The following is a 26,202-nucleotide window of genomic DNA, read 5'->3' as shown; positions in this document are numbered from 1 at the left end:
GAGGGTGGGAAGCCGGGTTGGGATGGAGGAGGGTCATCTCGGGCGCTACAGTAGTAGAGTGGCCAGACGTCCCGGTTTGGCCGGGATTGTCCCAACGAATTCAACAACTTTTTGTTTACAATTTTTTTTCCGTTCTGTACAGGGGAGGACATCCAGCAGCTCATGATGGTGTTAACAGCAGAAATTAATAAATACAATTACAAACTCTGGTTTGATAGAATTAGAAATAAATTATCCTTAAATCTAAGTAAAACAAAATGTATGGTATTCGGAAACCGCCAGATACAAACAGATATCCAGTTGATTATAGATAATAATAAAATAGAAAGAGTATATGAAAACAAATTATTGGGAGTGATTCTAGACGATAGGCTCTGCTGGAAACCCCATGTAGAATATGTGAGGAACAAGATGGCAAAAAGCATCTCGGTCATAAATAAGGCAAAACACCTACTCAACCCCAGCTCATTGCACATGCTGTACTGCGCAATGATCCTACCCTACCTGAACTACTGCTCTGAGGTATGGGGAAACGCCTACCAATCTACGATAAATCCACTGATTATACTACAAAAGAGCGCAGTAAGGGTAATAAACAATGTAGGATACCGGGACCACACACACCCACTGTTTTTACAATCACACCTTCTGAAGCTCACAGATATGGTCAATGTTCAAATTCTACAAATTATGTACAAAGCAAGATATAACCAATTACCGGTAAATGTACAAGACAAATTTCTGGATAACAATCTTAGAGGACCACTGAACTTCAAAAAACCTGTAGAAACTTGAAAACGAGGAGCATCTCTTACTCTGTGGAATGAGCTGGAGGATGTATTAAAGCTCTGTGGAAACATAAACCAATTCAAAACTAGAGTGAAGAGAACAATTTTCGATGGATACAGAAATGAAGAAGAGTACTAGTGGCATTGCAGGGGGGGAACCATGACACACTGTACTTAATTATAGTAAACCATACCATGTATGGTGAACCATGCCTTGTAATATTAGTAGACCATTATTAGTAAACCATAACATATGTACTATAGGTGTAGTAAACCATATCATGTATTATTATTAGTAGTAGTCGTCGTCGTCGTAGTAGTGAGCCATAATACATGTTGTGTACTATATAAGTATAGTAAACCATACCATGTATCATATATATTATATACTATACTATTATACCTACTATACCATATTACAGTAAACCATAACATATATTATACCATAGTTATTATACCATATACATTATGAGTAACTAATATATATTAGTTACTATATTAATATAAGTATAGCATAACAAACGAATGAGACACAGGAATCACACATATCCCCCAAATAATAACCCTCAAAACATAACATAACATAAAACAAGAAAAGAAAACATAGATAAAAAGAGTATAATTACTGGTAATAATAAGGGAACATTTGCATAGTAGCTGTGTATATGTATGTTTATATGCTTGTATGTTATATATGAATATGTGTAGGTGAATGTAAGGACAACATGAATGTATGCACTGTGCAGGTAGACGGATATCCATCAGTCTACAACACATAAACACTTAAATATGCAAATTAACTCCAGGGGTAGGGCCCGACAAGCCTATGGCTTCTTCCTAGCCCTTTTTGGGATATTGGACAGGACATAAGCAACAGACACTCAAAGAAGTAGAAGAAAAATGGAAAGATGTTTTATGTATGAACTGTATGTCCACCATTCCGGGGGAAAAAACTGAACAAAAAAAAAACTGAACTATACTGAAACTGGTATTAGTGAGTACAAAGTACAAAGTACCACTGCTCTACATACAGGAGTAGATTGGTTCAAATAACCTTTTTATTAATAAAAAAAAGACCCAACATACAAGTCTCACCAGAACAAAGAACCCCATTCAATCCCCAAACCTCGCAGCCACTGTTTGTCTGAAGGAGAACCTCTTGTGCTGAAATTAAAACATCATGGGGGGATGATGTCATCTGAGTATTACTCATCATACAAACATTAGGCCACTCATCATCGCAGAAAGAATTATTTGACCAAATTAGGTGTGATAGAACATGGCCAAATGTGACGGATGGCTTGTGGTGTTTGGGCTACATATAGTACATCTCACTAGCATCATCTCACTACATCAGTCAAAGTGGGGTTTGGGGAACCCCAAATGTCCTTGGGGGGGTTCTATAGGGGGGTCCTTGCAGCTATCACTGCAAATGGACAATTACAATTTAGGCATTTAGCAGACGCTCTTAATCCAGAGCGATTTACATTAAGCACGAACAAAAAGGTATGGGAATACATCACATAATTCAAATGCATTTATCATGAAACATGCGTAAGCTAAGACATAACCTAATTATAGGTCTGTAACTCTGACTGTGTGCAAATCTGTCATGGGAGTCTGTGGCCTGACCCCCAGGGGGTCATCACATGATCTCTGGGGGTCCCCAGATTACATGAAGTAATCAGGACACTATACTACTATATAACCTGGTATAACGATGCCCAAATTGTCAAATCGTATAAGAAAGCTGTAAAAAATGTGAAAAGAGCCGATCTACAAGCTCACTCAATGCCTCGCATTGCAAGCCTTTGCTTCATCCTTGAGGTTAGTTCCAGTGGTTGTAAGGAACTAAGTACATTTACTCAAGTACTGTACTCACGAGTCACGACGTGTCACATCGTGAGCTTTACTTGTAGATCTATGATTTATTTTCTTTTTTAGTACTTGTACTTTGGTACCATAAGTACATTTTGATGCTTTTGTTCAAATGCAGGACGTTTTTTTTCTTTTTTTTAACTTGTAACAGAGTAACATAGTATATCTACATTGTGAATGTGATATGGTTACTTTTACCCAAGTACAAAGTCAGAGTACTTCTTCCCACCACTGCCTGTTCTCTTCTGTATTTTGGTGTTTTAATAGCTGAGGAATTCCGGGGCATTCAGTTTCAGAGGAAGGGTTGGATGGCATTCCTGTGTGGGCGCAAGGGAGGGTTCTGGGCTGGGATTAGATGCCCCTCGGTCTGCCCACCAGAAAACAGCTAGGCCAACTGGCTTTAATACACTCGGTCCTTCCTGGTGGACTTTAGTTCTCAACCACTTTCATTTCAATGACTGAGTTTGATATAAAAGATTATATCACTGTTGTCGGGGGGGCAGAACTTTTTTTTTTAATTAACGCCCTACTTGATATTGAGAGATATACTTTATTAATCACAGAAGGGAAATTATTACAGCGTCACACAAAAGCATAAAAAGTAGCGGATCTGCAAGCTCGGAACGTTGGCGTTTTCGATCTGCTACTTTTTATATAATTTAGAATTTGAATCCTGAAAACGGTTTTGGACGTATGAGGTTTCCACCCGACAGAGACTATAAAGAATGTCTGGCCTCAAGATACAATTGGTCTTAGTAGAGCACCCTGGAATGCTCCACCACTCTTTTTTCTGTAAATATACTTTTTTCTGCTACTGGAGCTACTGTATGTACCGTTGAGAAACACCGGTTTCATGTCCCACCCCCCTCTTGCATGATGTGACCATGCATTTGTCGTTGTCCTGCTTTTGTCTGGCGATGAGGCAGGGACAGGTATTGACAGGCGGATACGTTTACCACTAGCTGTCTATAACAGTCTGTGTGCCTTGTCTTTGTATGTGGAGCTAATCTCTCACAATGCTGGAGCGACCAGTGCCAGATTCCTTCCTTGTACATACTGCCAGTAGGCCACAGAAATATCTACAGTAATTCTCTTTGACATGTCGTATTATACTTTGAAATATTTTACTTTCTATGATGATTATAATGGAAAATTTGGACTAATACATATTACATACATCGCGGATATGTCAGAAATACTTTAATTTTAAATGTTTTACTTTTATTTTACCCAGGGACGGGTTTTCTGAGTGAACACTAGTGCAGGTTTACAGCAACACCCTGCACACCCAGACACACATTAAAACTGAGAAAGCAACTGTCATTTTAGATTATTATATAAAAATAAGTTAACTAATATATTATTCCAAATGTTGAGAATAACCTTCGCACACCTAGAATCAAAGCTTAAGAGCAAGTGCGTTAGCGTAGGCAAACAAGTGCACAGTCCACCACTGCATGGTTCTCCATCTTTTCAGCCCGACCCAAAATAATCATTTGAACTGGCGACCCCTCACCCTGACAACCACTGTCTTGGAATTGTAGGAGTTCAAGGCATTTCATTTTGATTGACTCTGTTCCACAAACATTATGAAAATAGCATATCTACAAACTACACTGAGCTTGAAGATCGGCAATTTTCACAATTGTTGCCTCTTTCTTGGATTATTTCTACTAGAGCAGTGGCCGTTGGGCACTGGCCTACTTGGAACGATGCAAGTTGGAAATGATTCATGAATTCCCCACCCAGTTATTATGTCTGTGTCCCTTTTATGCCCATATATGGAGTTCTTTGTCAGGCATGCTGGAGTCTATGCAGATGTCAGAACAGGACAACAGAGCCCAACGCTGGAATCCCCCACATGACATTTCAAAAACACATTGGCTACGAAGCTTTCTGGACATTGCTTACCTGGAACTGTCATCGGCAAGGATTAATCAGGCCCAAGAGGGCACAATTTCAATGTGGACAGACCTAATATTAGACCTGAAAGACTTACTGACCCGGTGATATTGTAATTGAGGTGTTGTGGGTTGATTGTTCTGTGAATAGGATGGGGAGGGGGAGGGAGGGGTTTCTGTGTGTGTGTGTGTGTGTGTGTGTGTGTGTGTGTGTGTGTGTGTGTGTGTGTGTGTGTGTGTGTGTGTATGTACGTGCGCGCACACGAGTATGCATGTGAGAGAATGTTTTGAGTTCAATTTTATACACTGTATAATGACTGTGCTCTATGTTTTGTTCAAAAAACAAATAAAAATTGAATGAGAAAAAAAGAACAGGACAACAGGACAACTCCATATATGGAGATCTAGAGGTGATCAGGTGTGATAAATTGGCACATTTTGACCCTGTGCAGAGGCTTTTATGACCATATTTTATTATATTGTTGATTACTTCTTTTTTGAAGTATTAAAAGTCCTTAAATTGTCAGATCACTATCATCTGGGGACACAACGTTCCCGAGGACCTCATGATTCCATTTTCTTGCTATTATTTCGTTAAATTCGCTATTTTTTGCCTTTATTAGTGATAGTGACTTTAATCTTGTAAAGCCCTCTACGTACTGTCACTTGATACATCACAAGAATGTCATTATTCAGAATGAGCTCTTGTGTTACACTTTTGACATAATTCACTTGCTGACATGATCACATTACTTGGTTCTGTTGTACCATTCCCGTTGGGATATGACAATAAAGATAAAATAAAACTCTATTGCCTGTCCAATGTCCATCAAATTTGACATAAAATGGGAACACTGCACACTGGCAACCAGTATACAAACAATAAAAACAAAAAGTAACTAATTCAATGCCAGTACAATATAAATAAGGTATTCCCAGCAACACCGTAACACAGCAACAGTGATCATGGGCTGTAGTGGGATTGGGTGCTAGTGTTATTTAAAAATGTTCCTATTTAAAATATCCGCTGCAGATGAAGCACAAACACATTCTTGTAAGCCTTTGTAAGCTTTTTTTTGCTAATGGTACTATTAAGGCTAAGCCTCCTGCCTAATGAAGGGCAAAGGGTGGGTGGGTAGAGTCATTGTAAACCTGAATTGCCTTTTTGGTTATGTAGCGGTTGTATACAGTATTTCCTCAAGTTGCAATAGTGTGTCTGATCTTACTATAGTCTGGTTGATTACCTGGGTGAGCTTGTTTTTATCTCTAACCGAGAGGTTCCCATTACCAGGAGACAACGTTGAAAGTAAGAACACACTCGGTCTCCGTGAGTGACCTGTAGACCATGGTCAGGGCATCTCCGTGAGTGACCTGTAGACCATGGTCAGGGCATCTCCGTGAATGACCTGTAGACCATGGTCAGGGCATCTCCGTGAGTGACCTGTAGACCATGGTCAGGGCATCTCCGTGAATGACCTGTAGACCATGGTCAGGGCATCTCCGTGAGTGACCTGTAGACCATGGTCAGGGCATCTCCGTGAGTGACCTGTAGACCATGGTCAGGGCATCTCCGTGAGTGACCTGTAGACCATGGTCAGGGCATCTCCGTGAGTGACCTGTAGACCATGGTCAGGGCGTCTCCGTGAGTGACCTGTAGACCATGGTCAGGGCGTCTCTGTGAGTGACCTGTAGACCATGGTCAGGGCATCTCCGTGAGTGACCTGTAGACCATGGTCAGGGCGTGTTTACTGGCATTAAAACTTCTCTGTTTCCTGAGAAGACAGAGCCTTTCTGTCTTTCACCTTTTCTTCTCTCGAGCAGCATTAATCCTCTGTATCGATGTGTAGATCGAAGCGAAGACCTCGGATCATTTCTGCACTACTTGATCCTTTAACGCCCTGATCTTAGATCTCATCTCTTTGATCTGAACGCTTGGTTTCTTGCGGTTTGATTTCAGATTGGATTCTGTGAGTGTTCAAAATGCATGAGCACTCTCTCTCTCTCTCTCTCTCTCTCTCTCTCTCTCGGATGCGTTGTTAGCTTGTAGATCTGTTATTTCGGTTCTGATGTTAGTTCAACAGACAACATACAGCCACCAGATGTTGCACTCTCAACACCTCAGTTGCATAATGTCTTAAAGGGATAGTTCACTTTCAAACATGTTTGTTGTTTTGTCGTCTACTCTGGCTTTCGTGTTTTGGTTTTATACAATATTTTATTATAATTCTTTAATATCTTTGAGGGACAAAATCTATAAAAAATACAATGTATATATTGTTTAAGAGAATTTAAAAGTAATTGAAAAAACACAGCCTTCTCAAGTATTAGAACAACTTGTTTTCGATAAATAGTTAAAAAGTTTAGTTTGAAAGTACAATGTTTGTATAGGAAGTGGGCATGTCTGATAACAATAAATACTGAATCAAGCAACTTAAAAACTGTCTGGGCTGCTCACAAAAGCCTGAGTAGACATTAATGTTTGAAAGTGAAATAACCCTTTACGTCTCCTCATCTCACTTATGTAAGTCCGTAACTGTAATTGTCTGCTTGCGTCTCCTACTGGTCGACCTTCGAGAGGTCAAACTTATGACAGCTGCGTCATGTCAGTGACTCTTATTCATTCTTCATTTATAGATCATTCATAAACTAAAAGGAAGGCGTCAACTCTTAGCGCCGACCGTCCATGTATGGCTGGGTGCGGCGAGCGAGAAGCTCCTGTTGCTATCTATGCAAAGTCAGCAAACAGCTGCCTTGTGAATGCACACAGTCAGTGACAAGGCTGTGGCCTTGACTCTGTCTTTTCAGAGACATGTGTGCGTAGCTGCGTGCATGGCGCGCACGTGTGTTTGTTACTATATCATTTATACAAATTTGAGAAATGGACATTGTGAGGACAGTTTTCTAGTTGTCACAAGATAAATGGTTGTTTTTGTGGTTAAATATATTTTTAGTAAAGTTTTCAGGGTAGTTTAGATATTTAGAGGTTATGTTTAAAGGTTGGAGTTATGCAACATGCAAGCTTGTAGACTGGTTATTTTCGACTTTAGGGTTAAAAATGGCCATATACTGTATATCGTTGCTGTCTGGCAAAAACCAGATAACTCAATCTTTCAGGTTTTTGATATATATCATACACGAACCAGTGAAAAGTATTAAATGGCACATGGGCCAAAACCTCCTAAAGCCACTTGAGCTGGATGTTTTTTTTTCTCCTTCTTCTTTTTCTTTTATCTTCCGTTGAAATGTAGTATAGCTTGTGTGTGTTTGTGTATGGAGTCTGTGCAAGCGGTCACTCAGAGACCTGCCAGGGTAAGGTCCTGAAAAGCGAAAGGTTTCCATTGAAGTGTGGTGGGAGACTGGGAGTGTGTCATGGTGTCAGTGGCAGGCGGTGGATTTGGGACCATGGAGACCCTTAAAGGAGGACCTGAGAGAGAGCTGCAGGTGACATTAATCACTGTCGGTACACAGCTCTATCAGGGATCATCGGAGTTGATTAAAAGGATCACTTCTCAACCTTACCTTCATAGTACTACTACTCAATAAATATTCTGTTACAAGTAAAAGAACCTTTACTTGAGTAAAACTATAAAAGTATTGGCTTCAAAATGTAATTAAAGTACCAAAAGTAATCATTGTGCAGAATGTCTTGAAAATAGCAGATCTACAAGCTCACAATGTGTCGCATTGCAACGAGCTGTGAGCTTGTAAATTGCCAAAGTGTATATAGGGCTGCAGTGGTAACTGTATGTTTTGTAGTAATAATCCATATCTACAAATTACAGTAGCTAGTAAATTACGTTTTCAAATAAAACTTACTTAGGTAAATGTACTTAATTACTTCCCTTTGTGAGATGGCACCATTTCTTTCCACTTATTCTGCGTGTCATTGGTGGGCTGTAGACCTGCCTACCAGAAGTGACATCCTCCATTTCTACCCTAAAGTAGTAGGAAATGAGGTTTCTATATTAGTCCATCCGTCATAGAATCTAAGGACTGTTTCTACCGTCCCTCCACGCAGCCTGTGGTGGTCCCCGAGCCTGTGGTGGTCCCTGAGCCTGTGGTGGTCCCTGAGCCTGAACCCGTGGTGGTGGTGCCAGAACCCGTCGTGGTGGTGGAAGAGCCCGTGGTGGTGGAAGAGCCTGTTCCAGAGCTGATCGTACCTGAACCCATGCCCGAGGTGGTGCCCGAGCCCGAAGGTTGTTACACTTTTTAACTTTTTATATTAGTGTTTATTTGGTTTTTTTATTTCGTAATAAAGCACGTCAAGTCATTTTATGTTTGGTTGCGATCGGGTCTTGCGCTTTGAAAATAGCAGATCTACAAGTTCACAGCGTGATGCGTTGTGAGCTTGTAGATCAGCTATTTTCAGCAAGCAACCAAGTGTAAAATCAGCCATTATGACGCCACCAAGGCCTGCCAAATTAAATCAACTGTCAAAATCAACTGTAGATTTAATCAACTAAAATCACATGATATTTAGTCGACTAAAACTACAGTAGACTCAAACTAAAACATTTCAGGTGACATTTCAATATGACTGAAATGAAGTGGAATTTCATTCAAAAGACCATGACTAAAAGTAAATCAAAAATTTCTGTCAAAATCAACGCTGCTGTGACCTGCCTGTGTTGTGTGTCCGTGAAGCAGAGCCAGCTGTTGTGGCGAAGCCCCTAACCCCTGAGCCAGAAGCCCACCCAGAAGAACCCATGATGGATGAAGCCCCCGCCCATTTCGCCGAGTACGCTTCAGAGCACATCCACGAACCTGAGTCATACAACTACAACGGTAAGCACTAAGCACCACTCGTAGTTCTTTACCTGAGCCCTACAACTACAACGGTAAGCACCACTCGTAGTTCTTTACCTGAGCCCTACAACTACAACGGTAAGCACCACTCGTAGTTCTTTACCTGAGCCCTACAACTACAACGGTAAGCACCACTCGTAGTTCTTTACCTGAGCCCTACAACTACAACGGTAAGCACCACTCGTAGTTCTTTACCTGAGCCCTACAACTACAACGGTAAGCACCACTCGTAGTTCTTTACCTGAGCCCTACAACTACAACGGTAAGCACCACTCGTAGTTCTTTACCTGAGCCCTACAACTACAACGGTAAGCACCACTCGTAGTTCTTTACCTGAGCCCTACAACTACAACGGTAAGCACCACTCGTAGTTCTTTACCTGAGCCCTACAACTACAACGGTAAGCACCACTCGTAGTTCTTTACCTGAGCCCTACAACTACAACGGTAAGCACCACTCGTAGTTCTTTAACTGAGCCCTACAACTACAACGGTAAGCACCACTCGTAGTTCTTTACAAAAAGTAGCGATGCCACAATGTAGAAATACTCTATTACAAGTTATAAAAGAAAAATGAAAAATGTATGTACATTTTTAACCCTGGAATAGATTGAAATAAATGCGATTATCTCAAATAATTGCGATTAGACAATTATGTAATAATTGTGACAGCCCTACTGCACTGTGTTACGTATTTCTGTGTGAACAGCTGGGGCGCGTTGTGGGGTGTTTACATACTGTATGGCGGTATGTGTTCTCCTGCTATAAAGTGCTCATTCCACAGCAGAGCCAATGGGGGAGGCGGACTATTTTCCGACAGCATTCTAGCCGACGGGGCAACGGTCCGCTCCGCAGCGGGGGGACCGTCGCTGCGATGCGAAAAAGCGATGGTCCGACATGCGCTGCTCCCATGCTTGTGGTTAGGGTTAGGTTAGGATTGAGGTTTCGGATCAATATGCTGTCGGAAAAAAGACCTGCACCCAGCCAATGGAAACACTGGCTGGTTATGTTCCATAATGGAAGCCTTCCCTATCTCCAAATCCTCCCTGTACCAGTAAATATGCCCTAGTTTCAGGGCTGTGTACATTTATGGCCATTTACTACAAATGTACAAAATGTAAGGTACCCTTTTGTACTTTTACTCAAGTACATTTTGAATTCCAGACTTTTTCTATTGCTGTATTGATACTTTTACTTAAGTAAAGAATGTGAGTTATTTTTCCAACACTGATCTTTATGCCTTTTTTATCTGACCAGGGTTGTTTGCATTGGAGGCCTTCTTCCTTTGCATGCATAAACCTCTTGGAGTTGTAAAAATAACACTTCTAAACACCACTGTGCAGAGAGCAGATAACGTGTTTCCAGGAAAGGCCAATATCTTTGCCTCTCTGCAAGTTTCATTTCTATAGCACACTTCAACAACAAGGCAATTCAAGGCAACATCAAATATTGTACAACATGTTATACAAATTGAGAGAGAGAGAGAGAGAGAGAGGCCTATTCAGGATGCAACACAATATAAAATGACATTTGAATACAGTAAAACGAAAGAAATAGGCTACAAATTAAATGTACTCAGGTGGCGCAGCGGCTTTGTCGAGTGTCTATAGAAACAGAATTGGCCCGGGTCCGGGGGAGGGAAGCCGGGCGGGGTGGGTGATATTAGTCATTACTCAGCCCCAGCTGTTCAGAAAAGTTTTTAGCCGTGATTAACTTTGTGAGAGTTGTGGCAGACCAGCAGGTTTCTGAGAGTTTGTTCCAAATGATGTGGTGCATCCAAACTGAACTGGGTCGACGCTTCAGCGACTTAACTGACTTTTCATGGTACACTTGTGATTATGTGGTTGTGCTTCCTCTCCAACCGTGGTGAGGAAATGGACAGTTAAGATGTATTATACAAAACATGCTACATTTATGGAAAAGTACCAGACAGATCTTTTCATTGATCAAAGCAGGAAATCCTCCTGCATGCGAGATTAAGTATTTCTCTGTCACGTTGGCGAATGACAGCGCGTGACAGTAGTACACACAACGCCACATTACAACACATCGTTGGTGGAAAAACCTTTTATGTCCAAAGCTGTCACTTTTCAGAAAATGGACCTGAGGCCGATAATACAAATATGTTCTAAATCCTGACATTCCTAACACCAAGTATGTTGCTATATCAGTGGTGCTCATACTTTTTCATGACAATGACCCCCAAAACTATGTGTTTGGCCTCATCCCCATTATGTTGTTCCAGGGACTCCCAGAAGCAAGAATTTGAGTTAAAAACCTTCATCATAAAAGGCTTTTTCAGCTTCACATTCAAACGTAATAAATGCAAAACAAGATATCTGGTAAAATCAATATGTCATTTAGATATCGGTTCAATACAGATGTGTCATTTTCAAGGCCAATTCTGACATGTGTGTGTTTCCGTTCGACAGAGACAATACAGTAAGATCTTTATTATAGCTGTGGCCTGACCAACTGTTGAGATAAGTCATTCAGCTCTACTTCCAGACATTAGTGCTGGCCAGTGGCCAGCGTCTAAGCAGTGTCTGTCAGCAGTGCAGTGTCTCCAGCGTCTAAGCAGTGTCTGTCAGCAGTGGCCAGCGTCTCAGACCAAGTGTCCAGATTAGTGTCAGATTATAACATCATTATAGTGTCAATCCCAGCTGACTCTGGCTCTCCATACAAGAGAAGGAGCCTTCTGTTTTATCCTGGCTTAATCTCAAAAGAGAACTAAATAAACTCTGCACATGTTAACTACCTACGATTCGTTCCGTAGGTCTTTCTAAACTATACCAATCTGGTGTTTCTATTTTGGCTCGGTGGTATCAAATGATTTTTTTCTACCTACAATGGAATACATTCCAGGATTGTAGCTTTACACTAGCACGAGATGATTCAAAGGGTATCATAGGCTTTAGAATGATCTTCTTCTGCACAGTGCGTTTAATATATCGTCCCTGTCGTGTGGAAACCTACCTCAGTATGTCCAAAACTATTACTTTTCAGGATTCAAATAAAAACAAATGGCAAAGGTAGTCGATAGACAAACACAAAACGCATCTTTTGATGCTTTTGTGGGACACTGGTATGATCAAGAAGGGCGTTAATTCATGAAAAAACACAACTTAAAAAATGGAGATGCCCCCCGACGATGATATGCACATTGTTTTAACCTGTTCCTCTCCGCTGTGTTTCAGACTCGGCCTCCGTTGATTTCACCCCCGGCAAGAAGAGCAAGTTTGAGACCCTGATGACCAAAGAGGAGATGGAGGACGAACAGAGGTGAGACCCCGCCCCTTCCATGCCCCGCCCGCTGCCATGCCCTGCCCCTAAACCCCTCCCACTGCAACCCACCGCAGCATGACTGTTGGGCGATCTTGCTTAGACCCAGTGCCTGGCAACAGTAGTGTCCACAAGCCAGCTCTGCTTTTACGTGCAGTCAGTGTTGATTTTGACTAAATAGCATGCAAGTTTAGTAATTAAAAGAAATATTTTGGTGAGCCTCTTAATGGCATATTTTACACTTGGTTGCATGCTGAAAATAGCCGATTTACAAGCTCACACATTGTGAGCTTGTAGATCTGCTATTTTCAGAGTGCAACCAAACATAAAATGACTGGATCTCTTCTCCACTAGTCCCTCCCTAACATTTTAGTCTAGTTTAGTTATTTGTTGGCGAAATTGTGTATAATAATAATTGAGTATAAATTGGGGCGTTAGGGTTAGCGTCTTTTCAACATAATGTTTTTGTTCCAATCAAAGATGCTAAACCATCAAACCATTCTTAAGTGCTAAACAAACATGTTTAATAGCGGTAAACCGGAACCTGCTACGGTTTCTACGTTCTATCAAGAAGCCCGATAGCATTGTGGTCCATGCTAAAACCGCCCAATGGCACGTTCCTGCATGTTCCTACTCGCTGCTTCCTGCTTGTTCTTTCATCCCATCTCACTGCTTAACATGCAGACCTAGCATTTAGCTGCGATCTGACCTCATCATGCAGGAGAACTGGTGTCACACATACAGCTATACCGCTAATCCTGCAGAGCCTTCAGCTGAAACTGAAAGTCACAGTTCATCCGACACAGAACTAACTAAAAACAATTGAGCAGACACAATCGAAACTGGAACACTATATAGAAACTGATAAATGATTTATGTGGGTCAGTTGTAAACTTGTATCAAACCGAGTTGCATATTATTTCTCTGCTCGAGAAAACCAGGCTCCCCCTCTCCCTCTCTCTCTTTCTCCCTCCCTCTCTCTCTGCAGCAGCCAGAACCTCTCCAGTAGTCGTTAGTTTCCGGTCAGTGTGACCTCATACTGCATCTGGCTGCTAATGTTTGTCTCTCGCGTGTCTCTGCATCTGTCCTGCAAAACGTGCCCGAGGCCTCCGCTCCACAGAGCTGTGACATCATAACCGAGGCCAGCGCTGCATACACTATCAGCTGCTGATCTCCATACTGTGCTATGTGCTGCTGTGGAGGGTCTCGGGGGGGGGGGGGGTTGGGGGGGGTTTAGGAACTGGAAGTTCTCTGTGAATGAGAGGAAAAGGGTTGACCTAGGACAATAGAAATACAGTACAGTACACCAAGTATTTATAGTCGCTTGGTGTCACAAGCAGCACACACACACAGTACCGTGTAAAACTTTTTAGAGACGCATGGCACAATGTAAAACATTGTCCGGACTATAGGCTCATGTTCCTACTTATATTGATCCCAAATGACTGGCCATGGGGTCTACTTGCAGAATTGCCCCTGTGTCCAGTTTCCCCAGCAGCATCATAAGCATATTGCTACTTAAGCAATTTGTTGCGATCAAAAGTTATTTATTTTATGGTCTCCACTCTTATGAGGGCTGCTGGGGACAATTCTGCACATTTTTTTGTGTTTCAGTGGGCTTTGTCTTTTGTCATCTTCCATTCTCGCTTCAAGCCATCAGATCTGAATTACATCTCTTCAGTGTAGAAATTGGATTACATTATGATGAAAGCCCCCGCCCTCCGCCCCACTCCTTCCCAAGCCTTCGTTAAAGCTGCCGTTGTGCGACCCAGAAAACAAAGGGAACTATGTTGTCATGTGTCACAACAATCCAGCTCTCCCCTCTCTCCCCGCCACACGCGCCACCAACAGACTACGACCAGCTCTCCTCTCCCCTTCACACGGCTGCCGTAGTGGCAGCCAAAGCTGGACAAACGCAGACGCTACTCGTCATGGCGTGCTGAGTGGCGAGAGCTGTGCCGCAGTGCTGTAAAGCAACTTTACTCAAGTACTACTACTCAAGTACTGTGCTTATTAATCACTTGAACTCCATATGGTCCCTCGGCGCTAGTGTATTTTCAGTTTCGGGAAAATAGTTTCTGCTATTTCTTCTGTGGAAGTTTTCGCCACAGTATGGATGGCGGATGCTGGTCACTAGCTTTAGTTACTTTGAAGATTTAAATGAATACAAAGCATACAATAAGTGATAAATGATAATATATTATTATCGGTCAATCTGCCCAGTTAAAGTGAAAAAAACAACACATTACTATACAATCCAATGGTGATTCTTAAGCGTATTTTGCTTTAGTAATTTTACTCAAGTAACATTTTTAATGCAGTGCTTTCACTTAGAACAGAGGGCTATATGTCTACATTGTAGTATTGGTACTTTTACTTGAGTGCCACTGCCAAGCTCCCTCACAGATCTAGGATCAGGTAGGGAGGCAGCTTAGGGTGTTATAAGGAGCTTAGAGTGAAGCTCAGGGGGCTTTAGGAAGGAGAGAGACAAACCACACTGATCAGTCGCCTGCCAGATCTTATTGCTCGCTATAGCTTTACGTCTCAAATAATTCCTTCGCACATCATGAAGGTCCTGCTTATGCTATTTCACTTTAAAACACGTCAGGACTCATCATTTCAACGTCTGCTCTGGCTTCCAGACAGTTTCTTAGGTAGCTTGATTCAATATTTTTATATTCATTTTATCCCATTTGAAACCCATTGTAACTGCAAACTCTATTTTAACCATGTTAGACGCTTTTAATAAACACGTCCCTGGTTCCGGTGACTGATCATTTTCCTTCTAATGCTCGAGGGGGCCTACTTTTAGTTTTACTTTTTTCTTCTTTATTCTGATTTTCTAAATGTTTATATACAAAAATGAATAAGTAATTGAAAAAAACAACAACAACACTGCACAATGTCAGTCACCAGAACCAGGGATGTATAGTGAAATAAGTTGCCGTAAGCATCTCCACAAACCTGTGTAAATGGTTGCTCACATGCGCTGTAATCGCTTATAACCCGTTTACCTTTCCGTTTGCACACAGGTGCAAAACTGACCCTTCAACCAAATGGACCCATACTGGTCCATTTGTACCCCTCAGAGTTAGATTAACACTCAGGACTTGGTATACTATTCTAGTTTGACTGAAACTGTTATGTAAACAGCGGGGGTTAAAAAGAAAGTTTGGGGTATTTTCTTGTCTGCCTTCACTGTTCTGCTTTTCACCAGAGCTTTCACTTCTATCCCATCTTTATCTTTCAGGATAGAGCTTACAGCAGATTTTACCTCTTTATAAACAACACCAACAGGCCACAGTGTTTGTTAGAAACATAATGGTAAGATCATATTTCTCTTCAATAAGCCCCCCCCCCACCCCTACCAAACCTTGTCCCTTTGAACCGACTCCCTGAACGCACTTGATTTCCAAACTGTATCCCATTGTTCCGATGAAAGGAGATCAATAATATAGCATGGAAAGAAACGACCGACGTCTGTGTGTTTCTCCGAGATGTTGACGCCATATGCGCCATTTCACGTCAGTGATGTGAAACGACCCATTTGGCAGCGTAATTTCATGGAAGCATAGGGTATTTTCCCTCCCACTATCACATACATTTATTTTGTTTGGTTCTTTAGTGGTTCTTCAGTGGTTCTTTCACGAGGAAATGTGTGTATTATTAATCTCCTCACAGTAAACAATGGCCCCTTTAAAGGTGCTCTATGATGTGTTTTGGTTCAAAAACTAACAAAAGAGAAGTGTTAAAAGGTTAAAGCATTATATTCTGGTATAGTTATCGTTGCTATTGAGTGTTTGTTCAGTAACATGGGGTCTCACTTGTCTCTCCAGCTCTTTGATAAACAGAAAATACATTTTCAGGTGGGTTACACATTTCAACCAATGAGGAAGGAGAACCCATTTATCAGCTTCAGTTTGATAGAGTTCCAGTTCCAAATTCCAAACCCCCGGGTTGGATAAAATTGGTATCCCTACCTGGAAATATATTCTGTTTACTAAAAAGCTGGAGAGATGGGGGAGACCCATGTTACTGAACAATCACTCTCTATAGCAATGATTACTATGGTAATATAGAGCTAGCCTAGTTAACACTTATTTCCCCCCCCCCCCCCCAAAAGAATAACTTACACCACCTTTTAAAGACAGTTCACCTATCCCTCCATCAACCCCTGCCATCACCACAACCTCATCCCATAAGCCCCCTCCTCTTCCCTTAAAGATAGCCCACCTGTCCCTTCATCAATCCTCCTCTTCCCTTAAAGATAGCCCACCTGTCCCTTCATCAATCCTCCTCTTCCCTTAAAGATAGCCCACCTGTCCCTTCATCAATCCTCCTCTTCCCTTAAAGATAGCCCACCTGTCCCTTCATCAATCCTCCTCTTCCCTTAAAGATAGCCCACCTGTCCCTTCATCAATCCTCCTCTTCCCTTAAAGATAGCCCACCTGTCCCTTCATCAACCCTCCTCTTCCCTTAAAGATAGCCCACCTGTCCCTTCATCAATCCTCCTCTTCCCTTAAAGATAGCCCACCTGTCCCTTCATCAATCCTCCTCTTCCCTTAAAGATAGCCCACCTGTCCCTTCATCAACCCTCCTCTTCCCTTAAAGATAGCCCACCTGTCCCTTCATCAATCCTCCTCTTCCCTTAAAGATAGCCCACCTGTCCCTTCATCAATCCTCCTCTTCCCTTAAAGATAGCCCACCTGTCCCTTCATCAATCCTCCTCTTCCCTTAAAGATAGCCCACCTGTCCCTTCATCAATCCCACCTCCACACTGCTGTTGTGTACATGTTTAGCGCTCTGACGCTTTACATTACTGCTGACAATTTGAACAAGCAAACTGTGTTTTCTGGGAGGCGGCTTTGATTTCCTCTACCTTTCAGTAAGCCTGAGAGTGTAGGTACAAATGTAACCATTTGGTTACATTTGTACCTACACTCTCAGGAGCTCAGAGTTATAACAGTGCAGTCACTGGGCTAAACATGCACTAAACAGTGTTATTGGTCTATATTAACCACTGATTAGGTACAGTAGTCTGTACATTGTTCCTTTTTAATAATAAACCTAACTGCCTTATGAAATACTTACAGCAGGTGTGTGCACGTACATGCGTGCACAGTGCTATTCTTGCAAACTGCTGGACCAATCAGCACTGGATTTGTTGTGCAAATTGCCAGTAGGCCACAGAAATACCTCCACTCATACAGTACATATCTCAATTATATACTGTTTTTTGTAATGGATGTCAATTACGTAACTCCATCCAGAGCGCACCGCAGCAGGGTCTTAGGCCTGTTCGTCTTCTTACAGAAGCCCATTTGGGACAAAACACTGCAGAGTATTTCGTCATTATGAAAGACAGATGTGTCTCTGAATGGAGTTATGTAATTCTTCAGCTGTACCACTCGTTATTGGATATAGCATCAGATTAAGGTAAGAGAATGGTTCATCCGGAATTCTCCTTTAAATCCTGGCTATTCACATGGGCTGTGGGGGGAAACTTCACCTGTGTGAAGTGAGGGGCGCTAATTTATTAAAGTCTAACTCATTGATTAGGCAATGTAATGGTGTAATGTAAAACAAACTGTGCCAACATAAACATTAAACGCCATTAACAATAAAGAGACAATATGAAGTAAATGGCACATCATGACGTAAATGTTCCCTTCATTGTCAATGGTGTTTACAAAACCAACATTGAACTAAAGACAAACATTAAACCTAGCGTGTGTAACCTATAGTGTATTTTCGCAGTGGTGCTGACCAGTGTACACTCAGGACAATTTCCTGGAGCTTAAAACGTTCACTTTGTAGCCACCTCCACCACCGGCTACAATATGGCCCTTAAACCGCCTCCGTTCATAAAGGAGGGCCTGGCGTCATCATGGGACATTATATACACTATGACCTATGTGGGTCATGTGACTGTGACATGTACAGCACATACACAAAGAGATGTCGTCACTCTTTCACAACGCATCTGGGAACAATCTTCGGACAAAAGCATATTGGTGCCATTAAGCTCAGAAAGAAGGTAGGATGTCTTGTCCGCACAGGAAGGAATTGATTCCTGATGAAGAGCCGATGGGGTCAAAATGTTGAATCCTAAATTGATTGAAACCCTTTTTTATTCTCAAAGAGCATTGAGATTCCCCCTCATTTGCAATGCTGACGAGATCACATATATAAAAAACAATTACCGGTAAGACAGAAAAACACAAAACAAATCAAATCAAGTAAGGCATAGAGACATAATATACAGAAGGTGAAATAAAACATAAGTTAAAAACAGTTGCATATTGAGGTAGGGAGGTTCAGAAATACTACTGGGAGCTTAAGAACATCCTACCTTCTTGCTGTATGTATATTTTTTTGTCAACTTTTTCAGATGTGCATGTTTTCATTTTGGATCTTATCACATCCATTAAGCTCAACACAGGGTTTGAACAGTGTCCTCTCCCAATGACCGATCTCTTTATTTTAACTCTTTGTGTTTGTTTTTCGTAAATGAATGCCCTACAACGTGATTGTACTACAGAGTCACACAAAAGCATCGAAAGTACAATATCCTATTATTTTTTCTCTATCTATACATATTTTTCTTCTTCTTCTTAATTACCATTTTTATTATTACTATTGCTACACACATTTAATTGTGCTTTACTCTATAATTCTCCCCTCAGGGTGGGTCAGTGGGAGGGTAGATCCATGTTGTTCTTACTTCATGTTTTTATTGTTCCTTTTCTGTCCTGTATTTTAAAGTGGAAAAAAAACACAATACAAAAGTTGTAAAAAAAAAAAAAAGCACCACAAGCTTGGAATGCATCTCGAAGCGACTCATTTTGAGCTTGCTGCTTTAGTTTCTGTAGCATCGTGAGGCAGCTTGATGTGTAAGTTCACCCCCTGATTATGACACTATAGTAGGCCTATATCACAGGGACTTACCCCAATCTATAATAATTAATAATATCAATATAGTTCATAGTATGTCCCATTTCTAATATTCCAGTGAGATTTCTATCACCGCCTCTCAGATTTTAGGAGCTACCTGACAAAATGTGAATCAATCTTAAGCCAGCAGCTGTGTTTGCAAACATCCCTCTGCACGTCTGTGTGTGTGTGTGTGTGTGTGTGTGCGTTTGTGTCATGCCTTGTGCACATTGAGAACAACGTGTTTGAACTTTCAGAGTCGTTCTAACAGAGAATGTACTTACGACACAGTGTGACCGTATCGCTGTAGCCGGTCGACGTGGTCGTGGGTGCATTCTTTTCCTCCAGCAAAGCAGTTGTTTTGTTTTCTATACTGCCAATGACAGACTGGGCATGCAATACCGATCATATAACAGCACCTGTGTGCTATGTTTAGCTAGTCCAGTCTAAGGAGTTGCTAGCTAGAGTATGGCTGGCTATGTATATTACTAACTCAGTGGCTCTCAAAGTGGGGTCCCCCAGGGGTCCTTGATGGGGTTCCAGGGGGCCCACAGCTAAATTGTTGACGGGAACCAAATGGACCCTGACAGGTCTCTAACTCTGAGAGTGTACAAAATGGAACCAAATGGACCCTCACGTGTCCATTTTGTTCCATTTGTACACTCTCAGAGTTATGGGGGTCTGTGGCCTAATCATGCATACCAACATTTTATGTATTTATTTTATTTGTTTTGGTATTTGTTTATTTATTGAGAACAACTGCTGTAGCCTGTTTTCACCCTGCAAGCAACATGAGCTCCCTACTGTTGTACTTTGGCGCCCTCTACAGCACTAACACCAACTGTTTTGTTGAACTTGAGAATCCTTATATTTTTTTCACACTAAATATTGAGATGTGATGAGGACTTTCAATCCTATGAGGAGAAATGTGTCTATTCAGAGGGTCACTAATGCAACAAATGTTGATGACACCCTAACCGTCCATTTACATGTCACCTCACTCACTGCATCAGGTTGGACTAGTACAGTTTTTTTTAATAGCAAATGTTACATCAGTCAATATAAAATCTGTGGTGGTCATTACAGCACAGAGATTGAACCATCAATGGACGTCACACAGTCAGGTATTCAGTTTACCGCCTTTCTCTTTTCCGCCTTCAATACTGCTCCGTCCGTCCGTCCATCCCTCCGTCCGTCCGTCCGTCCGTTCCATTCTATTCCGTCCATCCTCGTTCGTGGTGCATTCACACCAAATGCGTTGACAACCCCTCTAGACCAGTGGTTCCCAGAGCTGGTTCCAGGGACCGTCATGGTTTCCTTTAAGGGGGTCCCAAATGGACCTCTACAGGTCTGTAACTCTCAAGAGTTATGGAGGTGCTTTGAAATGAAAGGGTTTGAGAACCACTGTACTAGACGCATGGACATTTCTTCAACTGTGGTGTTACCAATGATGTTAATTACGGCTCCATTTGGTTCCATTTGCACTCTCAGAGTTCCTTGAATCCTTGAAATTGTTTGTTTCAAGAATTGAGAACCACTGTGCTACACCAAATGGAATAGAGCCTTTATTGGAATCACTGATTAATTGGTAACACCTGTGAAGGAAGTAAGGAAGAGGCCCAATTTCTTTCCAATATGGCTCCTGTTCATACAGCCTATTGTTGAGAGAACACAGCACTATGTGGAGGGACTGTTTCACAAATCACAGACTGAGACCGGACCTATTGGGCCTGACAAACGCATTCAGTCGTGAGATTTGCTTTTGTTTCAATCCCTGAGGACATGCTGTACTAACATGGTGGTGGGCTACAGTCTCTTTCTGTACGTTGGGGGGGGAGGGGAGGGGGGGAGCGGTGGTCTTTCTGCTGGCGTTTTTATTCCAGTTTAACCTACAACAAGCGGTGCTATTTACCCTCCTAACTCTGCATGCTGCGTCGCTCGGCGGTGAGTGCTAACTCTACTCTCTTTCCATGCTTACCCATTAAAACCTAAGGCCCATTCCACAAATGTCTTTCTAAAAACATGCTGTGAGCTTATACAACTTTAAAATAGCACCGCTATGCTTTCCCAGTTTTAAATGTAGAGTCCCGTCATATGACTGGGTCCCTGCGTCAATTGCCGATCTACAAGCTCACAAGTTGAGAGGTTGGAGATGGATTGATTGAAAGTTTTAAACCTTTATTTCAGGGAAATCCATTGAGACCACGGTCTCTTTTTCAATGGCGCCCTGTATTAAGGCATGCGATATTCGATAACGTATTTGAATACCTCTAACGATATGACTCACGATAAGTACATTAGTAATAAGTAAGATACAGTAAGTAGATAACTACTTCCATGAAGGGCTACTGGGAACTGGGAAGTACTTGATATAAACAGAAAACGTTCAGTTGAGAGGGGCAGCTGTGCTCAACTTGAGAAAATAGCAGATCTACAAGCTCACAATGCATCGATGCGTTGTGAGCTTGAAGATGTGCTATGTCAAAGGCCCTGTTCAGTCTGAACACCTCAAATCCAGCCCAAATCTCATTTCCTATCCAGATTGGAGTCAGATTGGTTTTATACAGTCTGAACAAGTCTAAGGATTTTGTGATTCAAGTCAGATTAGCAAAATTCTGACTGCATAAAAACAATGCGACATCCACTGTAGGCCACAAATCGGATTTGGGCTTCCAGTCTGAACGCAGGGCCTATAAGAACAGAGGGTTTAGCCTGTTCTCTGCTAACAGCAATACATAACGTAGTGGTTCTCAACCTGTGGCCAGGGGTCCCCACATGATTGGGGGAGAGGTCCCCAGATGTCAGTGAAGTGGCAAATTAAGCCTTTTTAAAGGCCTCAAAGGAGTCAAACTAAATGCAATGCCTAACTCCTACTGCTGCTCCTAACTCCTACTGCAGGTTGGGGGCGGGTCCCCACTCCCAGTTCAAATACGGTATGAGTATTTTGGGGGGGGCGCGGCCTGAAAAGGTTGAGAACCATTGACATAACACACTACTATACTGACCTCTAATACCAGTTTTAACTTTCTGACACTCACACTCCGTTCCGTCTCCTCTTCCCTTCCAGAGCCTCAGAGTTCTGAGCAAACATAAAAAGACTCCCTGCCAGCAGCCTCTTCTTTGTTTTTGATTTGTTTCGTTTGGTTTGCTTTTAAGCTGATCTTTGAGAGAGAGGAGGAACCTTTTGGAAAAAAGAAGATGGGTGCGTTTTGGAAGATCGGTTTGCCTTGTCGACGACTACTACGCCGCATGGAGCCCTGGACCCAACCATCGGCCTCTACTCTTCCCTCCCTGTAGTTCTTCTACGGTGTTTCCGGGGGAGACGTGCGACCGTGTCGGTTTGTTTTGTTTTGGCCTGTGAATTGCGAGCGGCTTTTTTTAAGCCATTCACCCAAGTGCCTCTGAAGTTGTATTGTACACATTTTTTGCTTGCCTTGTGTTTGTCTGGGTGGTGTTAATTGTGTTGTAATTTGGTCTATATGGGGGAGGGAAGATTCCAAAATCGAAAATCCAATTTGGAAGTGGAGAAAGAGCAGCAATAAGCATTCAGGTGGTAGAAATTGGAGAATAGGAATTTGATCTGTTTGGATTAGGAATATAGATATTAGACATTGTCAGTAAAAAGCAGAGAATGGTTAGAGTAGTATTTTCTTGTTTTACAGGCTAAACTTTTATTAAACTGTCGTCTCCAGAAGAAAAAGGACTACAATATGGTAACCTTAACATAGCCGGTCCCAAACTTTCAAAAGTACCAAAAGGAAGGGAAAAAAAGAAAACCAGAGTTTGTAATCAATATCTCACTCCTGCGGTAGACATTTCTATCATTTAGATATGCACAATGCCAATGAACACTCATGTCTGGTATACATTAAAGCAAAATGTAGGCCTAAACTCCGTTTCCGTAGTGTGGCGTTGTCGCTTGGCGACAAGAACGGAGATATTAGCTACAACTTGTCCAGTTGCTATCTTAACTTAACTCGTTTCTTGTCACCAAATGGAAACCGCCATGTGACAGAGTATGAGTTATTTTAGCTTGAATATATGTGACATGATGAACGTGTTTGATACATAGTGCGTTTATGAAACCGTACAGACCTTGTAGATAACTATTTGTTTAAACTTGGAGGGTTTTACTGTATAAACTCTGGATTATTAAAGCCAATTTGTCTAAACCAACGCTTGTGTTCTTATGCTTGTTTTCACGTCTACTATAATTTCTGGGTTAGATGAAGCAAACTGTGGTATCAAGGAAAACCAACTGTTTCTTATTACTTTTAAGCCAAAGAGTTTTTCCACACATTCAAATGGTGTGGAAAAACAGTACCTATTTTATAATTTGGCATTCTTATAAACACTAAATGTGGTAGGAAATTTGTGTTAAATTTGCCCCTGTCCGAAAAAGTCTAGTAAATAATGTTCTGTGATGTCAGGATTGGAAGAAGTCTAGCCTGGTAAAAGCTCTGTATAAAAAAATGCAAGGATAAAGGCCCTTTAGGCTTACAAAACATCACCAGTACAGTAGCCTATGTACTTCACTGTTGAGAGGTGTGTGTGCTTTAAAATAACAAACATGAATAAAACAGTTCAAGAAAAGTGTACTTTGCTGGGGGGACAGAATTTTGACTGTGCCAATAGTTTTTTCATCATGCCCAGGCCACTCCAGATGTGTGGCAGTTAAACAAACTAATCAATTGAAATGGGCATTTTACTTTAAAACACTAATGGGGTCTTTTTAACATCGATTTTTATCTGTTATTGTTTTCATTTAAAAATTAATGAATAAAAATGACCCCTCATGGACAATATCATTTACCAGAGGCATCTGTTTTCAGTGAGTAACATGAAGTTACAATGGGATCATAATAGGAATGTTCTGGATATTGAATCAAGCAACTTCCAAACTGTGGGGTGCACATAATAGCCAAATTGGAAATGCGACCTAAATCGATTATTGAAAAATAATCCTATCCTAAAATTGCCTAATGAGAGGACGATGGACGTCACAAACGGGTAACATTTGGACCGGCAAGGCGCTTAAATCCACACCAAACTCGACACAAACACGGTTCAGGGGTTGCATGGCCATGACAATATAGTCACACCAGTGATATTACAGTGATATTAGTATTGCTACGCGAGGCTAGGCCATGGAGGACTGCCCTTAAGTCAGACCTCCCGTTAGTCCAACCTGTGCTGCCGGTTACAAATCACCCATGGCTTCTTCTGAGGTGGCCATGTTGGGGACCTATAAACCTAACACATACACTAGTATGGGGCACTACAGCAATGTTTAACATGTCAATATCTCAGTTGACTATTGCTCTGATCAGAGTAATATAGCGTAGGACTGGATTTTATTTGAAGCCTGAAACTCTAGTTCAATAAAACATTAAAACATCAAGCAGTGCCCTGTAGGCCAGGTGTAGCAATCAGTAATGGCCGTGTCCAGGACACCCATCTGTGGATTGATTTGTGGTGTCTTTAGTGGGATTGACAGGGCTACTGCTGTGTGTGACTTCACTTCCCAGGGTGCAACGGGAGCAGCTGGCGGCCATCTTCCTGATGCTCAGGGAGAACCAAGAAGCACTGGGTGACGTGACGGAAGGAGACATGAATGAACAACTCAAACTCTACTACTCTCTGTAGTCTACAGGAGAGGCAGAGCAACTTAAACTAGTCTATGTAGAGAGAAGCAACCAAACTGTATAGTCTACTAGTAGAGAGAACAACTAAAATTGTAGTCTACTGGAAAGAGAGACAACTCAAACTGTAGTTTATTAGTCTAGACTAGTCTAGAGAACAACCCGAAGGCCCCTTTTCCACCGTTGTTGAACTGGTTCCTTTTTCTCTGCCTAATATTGAACCAGTCCAGAGTGTTTCAACTGAAAATGAATTGGTTCAGAACCCTAAAAATTGGTTCAGAAGAATCAGAACTGGAAATGCCCTGACCTGGGAACCAAAGTGGGTCTGTGCGGGTGTGTCACTAGCTTAGATGCAGATGTGATATAAAGTAAGCAATGGCAAGGGAAAAATCATCATTAAAAAAAAAAGAAAAGCTAAACTGTAACTGCCATTGACGACAGAATTTCCCCTGTTAATTGGACACTTTGACGGGTCATATATAACACATTGCGAAAACTGGGGCAACTGGGAACTCCTGCTATCCCTGCAATGGTTCTGCTTTAAACTGGTTCGTGGCCCGGTTCCGTGAAAGCACCACGGCTCTCTTTATTGGTTACTATTTGAACTTTTAGCACAGTAACTTGCATAAACACATTATATTACATAAGTATATTGGATCTCACCTTTTCGTAAATGAATGCCCTACTTCATCATACAAGAGTGTTGCACAAAAGTATAGCAGATTTCTTTTGTTTTTGAAATACGATAATAAAAACAACGAATGGTTTTGGACATTTTACTTGTTCTACATTTCAATGTGTTCACTGTTCATAAAGATGTCTAGCTGCAGCCTGTCACTCTCTGCTGCACTATCATGACCTCAGTGTAGGCTGTGGTAAATCTGTGGAATTACCAAAAAAAAGAAAGCTAAAGAGCGAAACACTGCCCCCTGGTGGCCACATACCTCCACATTCCCAAGCAGGTGTTGCACTC

The 26,202-nt window shown here is 41.7% G+C and overlaps 1 protein-coding gene across 11 annotated transcripts in view; it reads left to right on the top strand.

The window, feature by feature from the left end:
* The window catches only part of LOC308324700 (uncharacterized protein), a 35,223-nt gene extending 11,460 nt beyond the window's left edge, over nt 1-23,763 (top strand). Inside the window, exons 2-7 of one of the 11 annotated variants that reach the window (XR_013964957.1) lie at nt 8,586-8,763; nt 9,212-9,352; nt 12,570-12,654; nt 15,905-15,978; nt 20,674-20,711; nt 22,744-23,763. Coding sequence is in view for 9 of the 11 variants with exons in the window: in XM_080776927.1 (XP_080633053.1) it covers nt 8,586-8,763; nt 9,212-9,352; nt 12,570-12,654; nt 20,674-20,711; nt 22,649-22,680 (474 nt within the window). In the remaining 2 variants the exon portion in view is untranslated. Of the gene's footprint in view, nt 1-8,585; nt 8,764-9,211; nt 9,353-12,569; nt 12,655-15,904; nt 15,979-20,673; nt 20,712-22,648 lie in introns of all 11 variants that reach the window. The other 10 variants (XR_013964958.1, XM_080776930.1, XM_080776932.1 and 7 more) reach the window with 10 other exon arrangements.
* Nucleotides 23,764-26,202: the final 2,439 nt, after the last annotated feature.

Source organism: Protomyctophum bolini (genome assembly GCF_963924005.1).
Source record: "Protomyctophum bolini genome assembly, chromosome: 11".
In the NCBI taxonomy this organism is placed as follows: Eukaryota; Metazoa; Chordata; class Actinopteri; order Myctophiformes; family Myctophidae; genus Protomyctophum; species Protomyctophum bolini.
The sequence above is the reverse complement of the archived record's forward strand: the minus strand, read 5'-3'. Positions and strand labels throughout refer to the sequence as shown.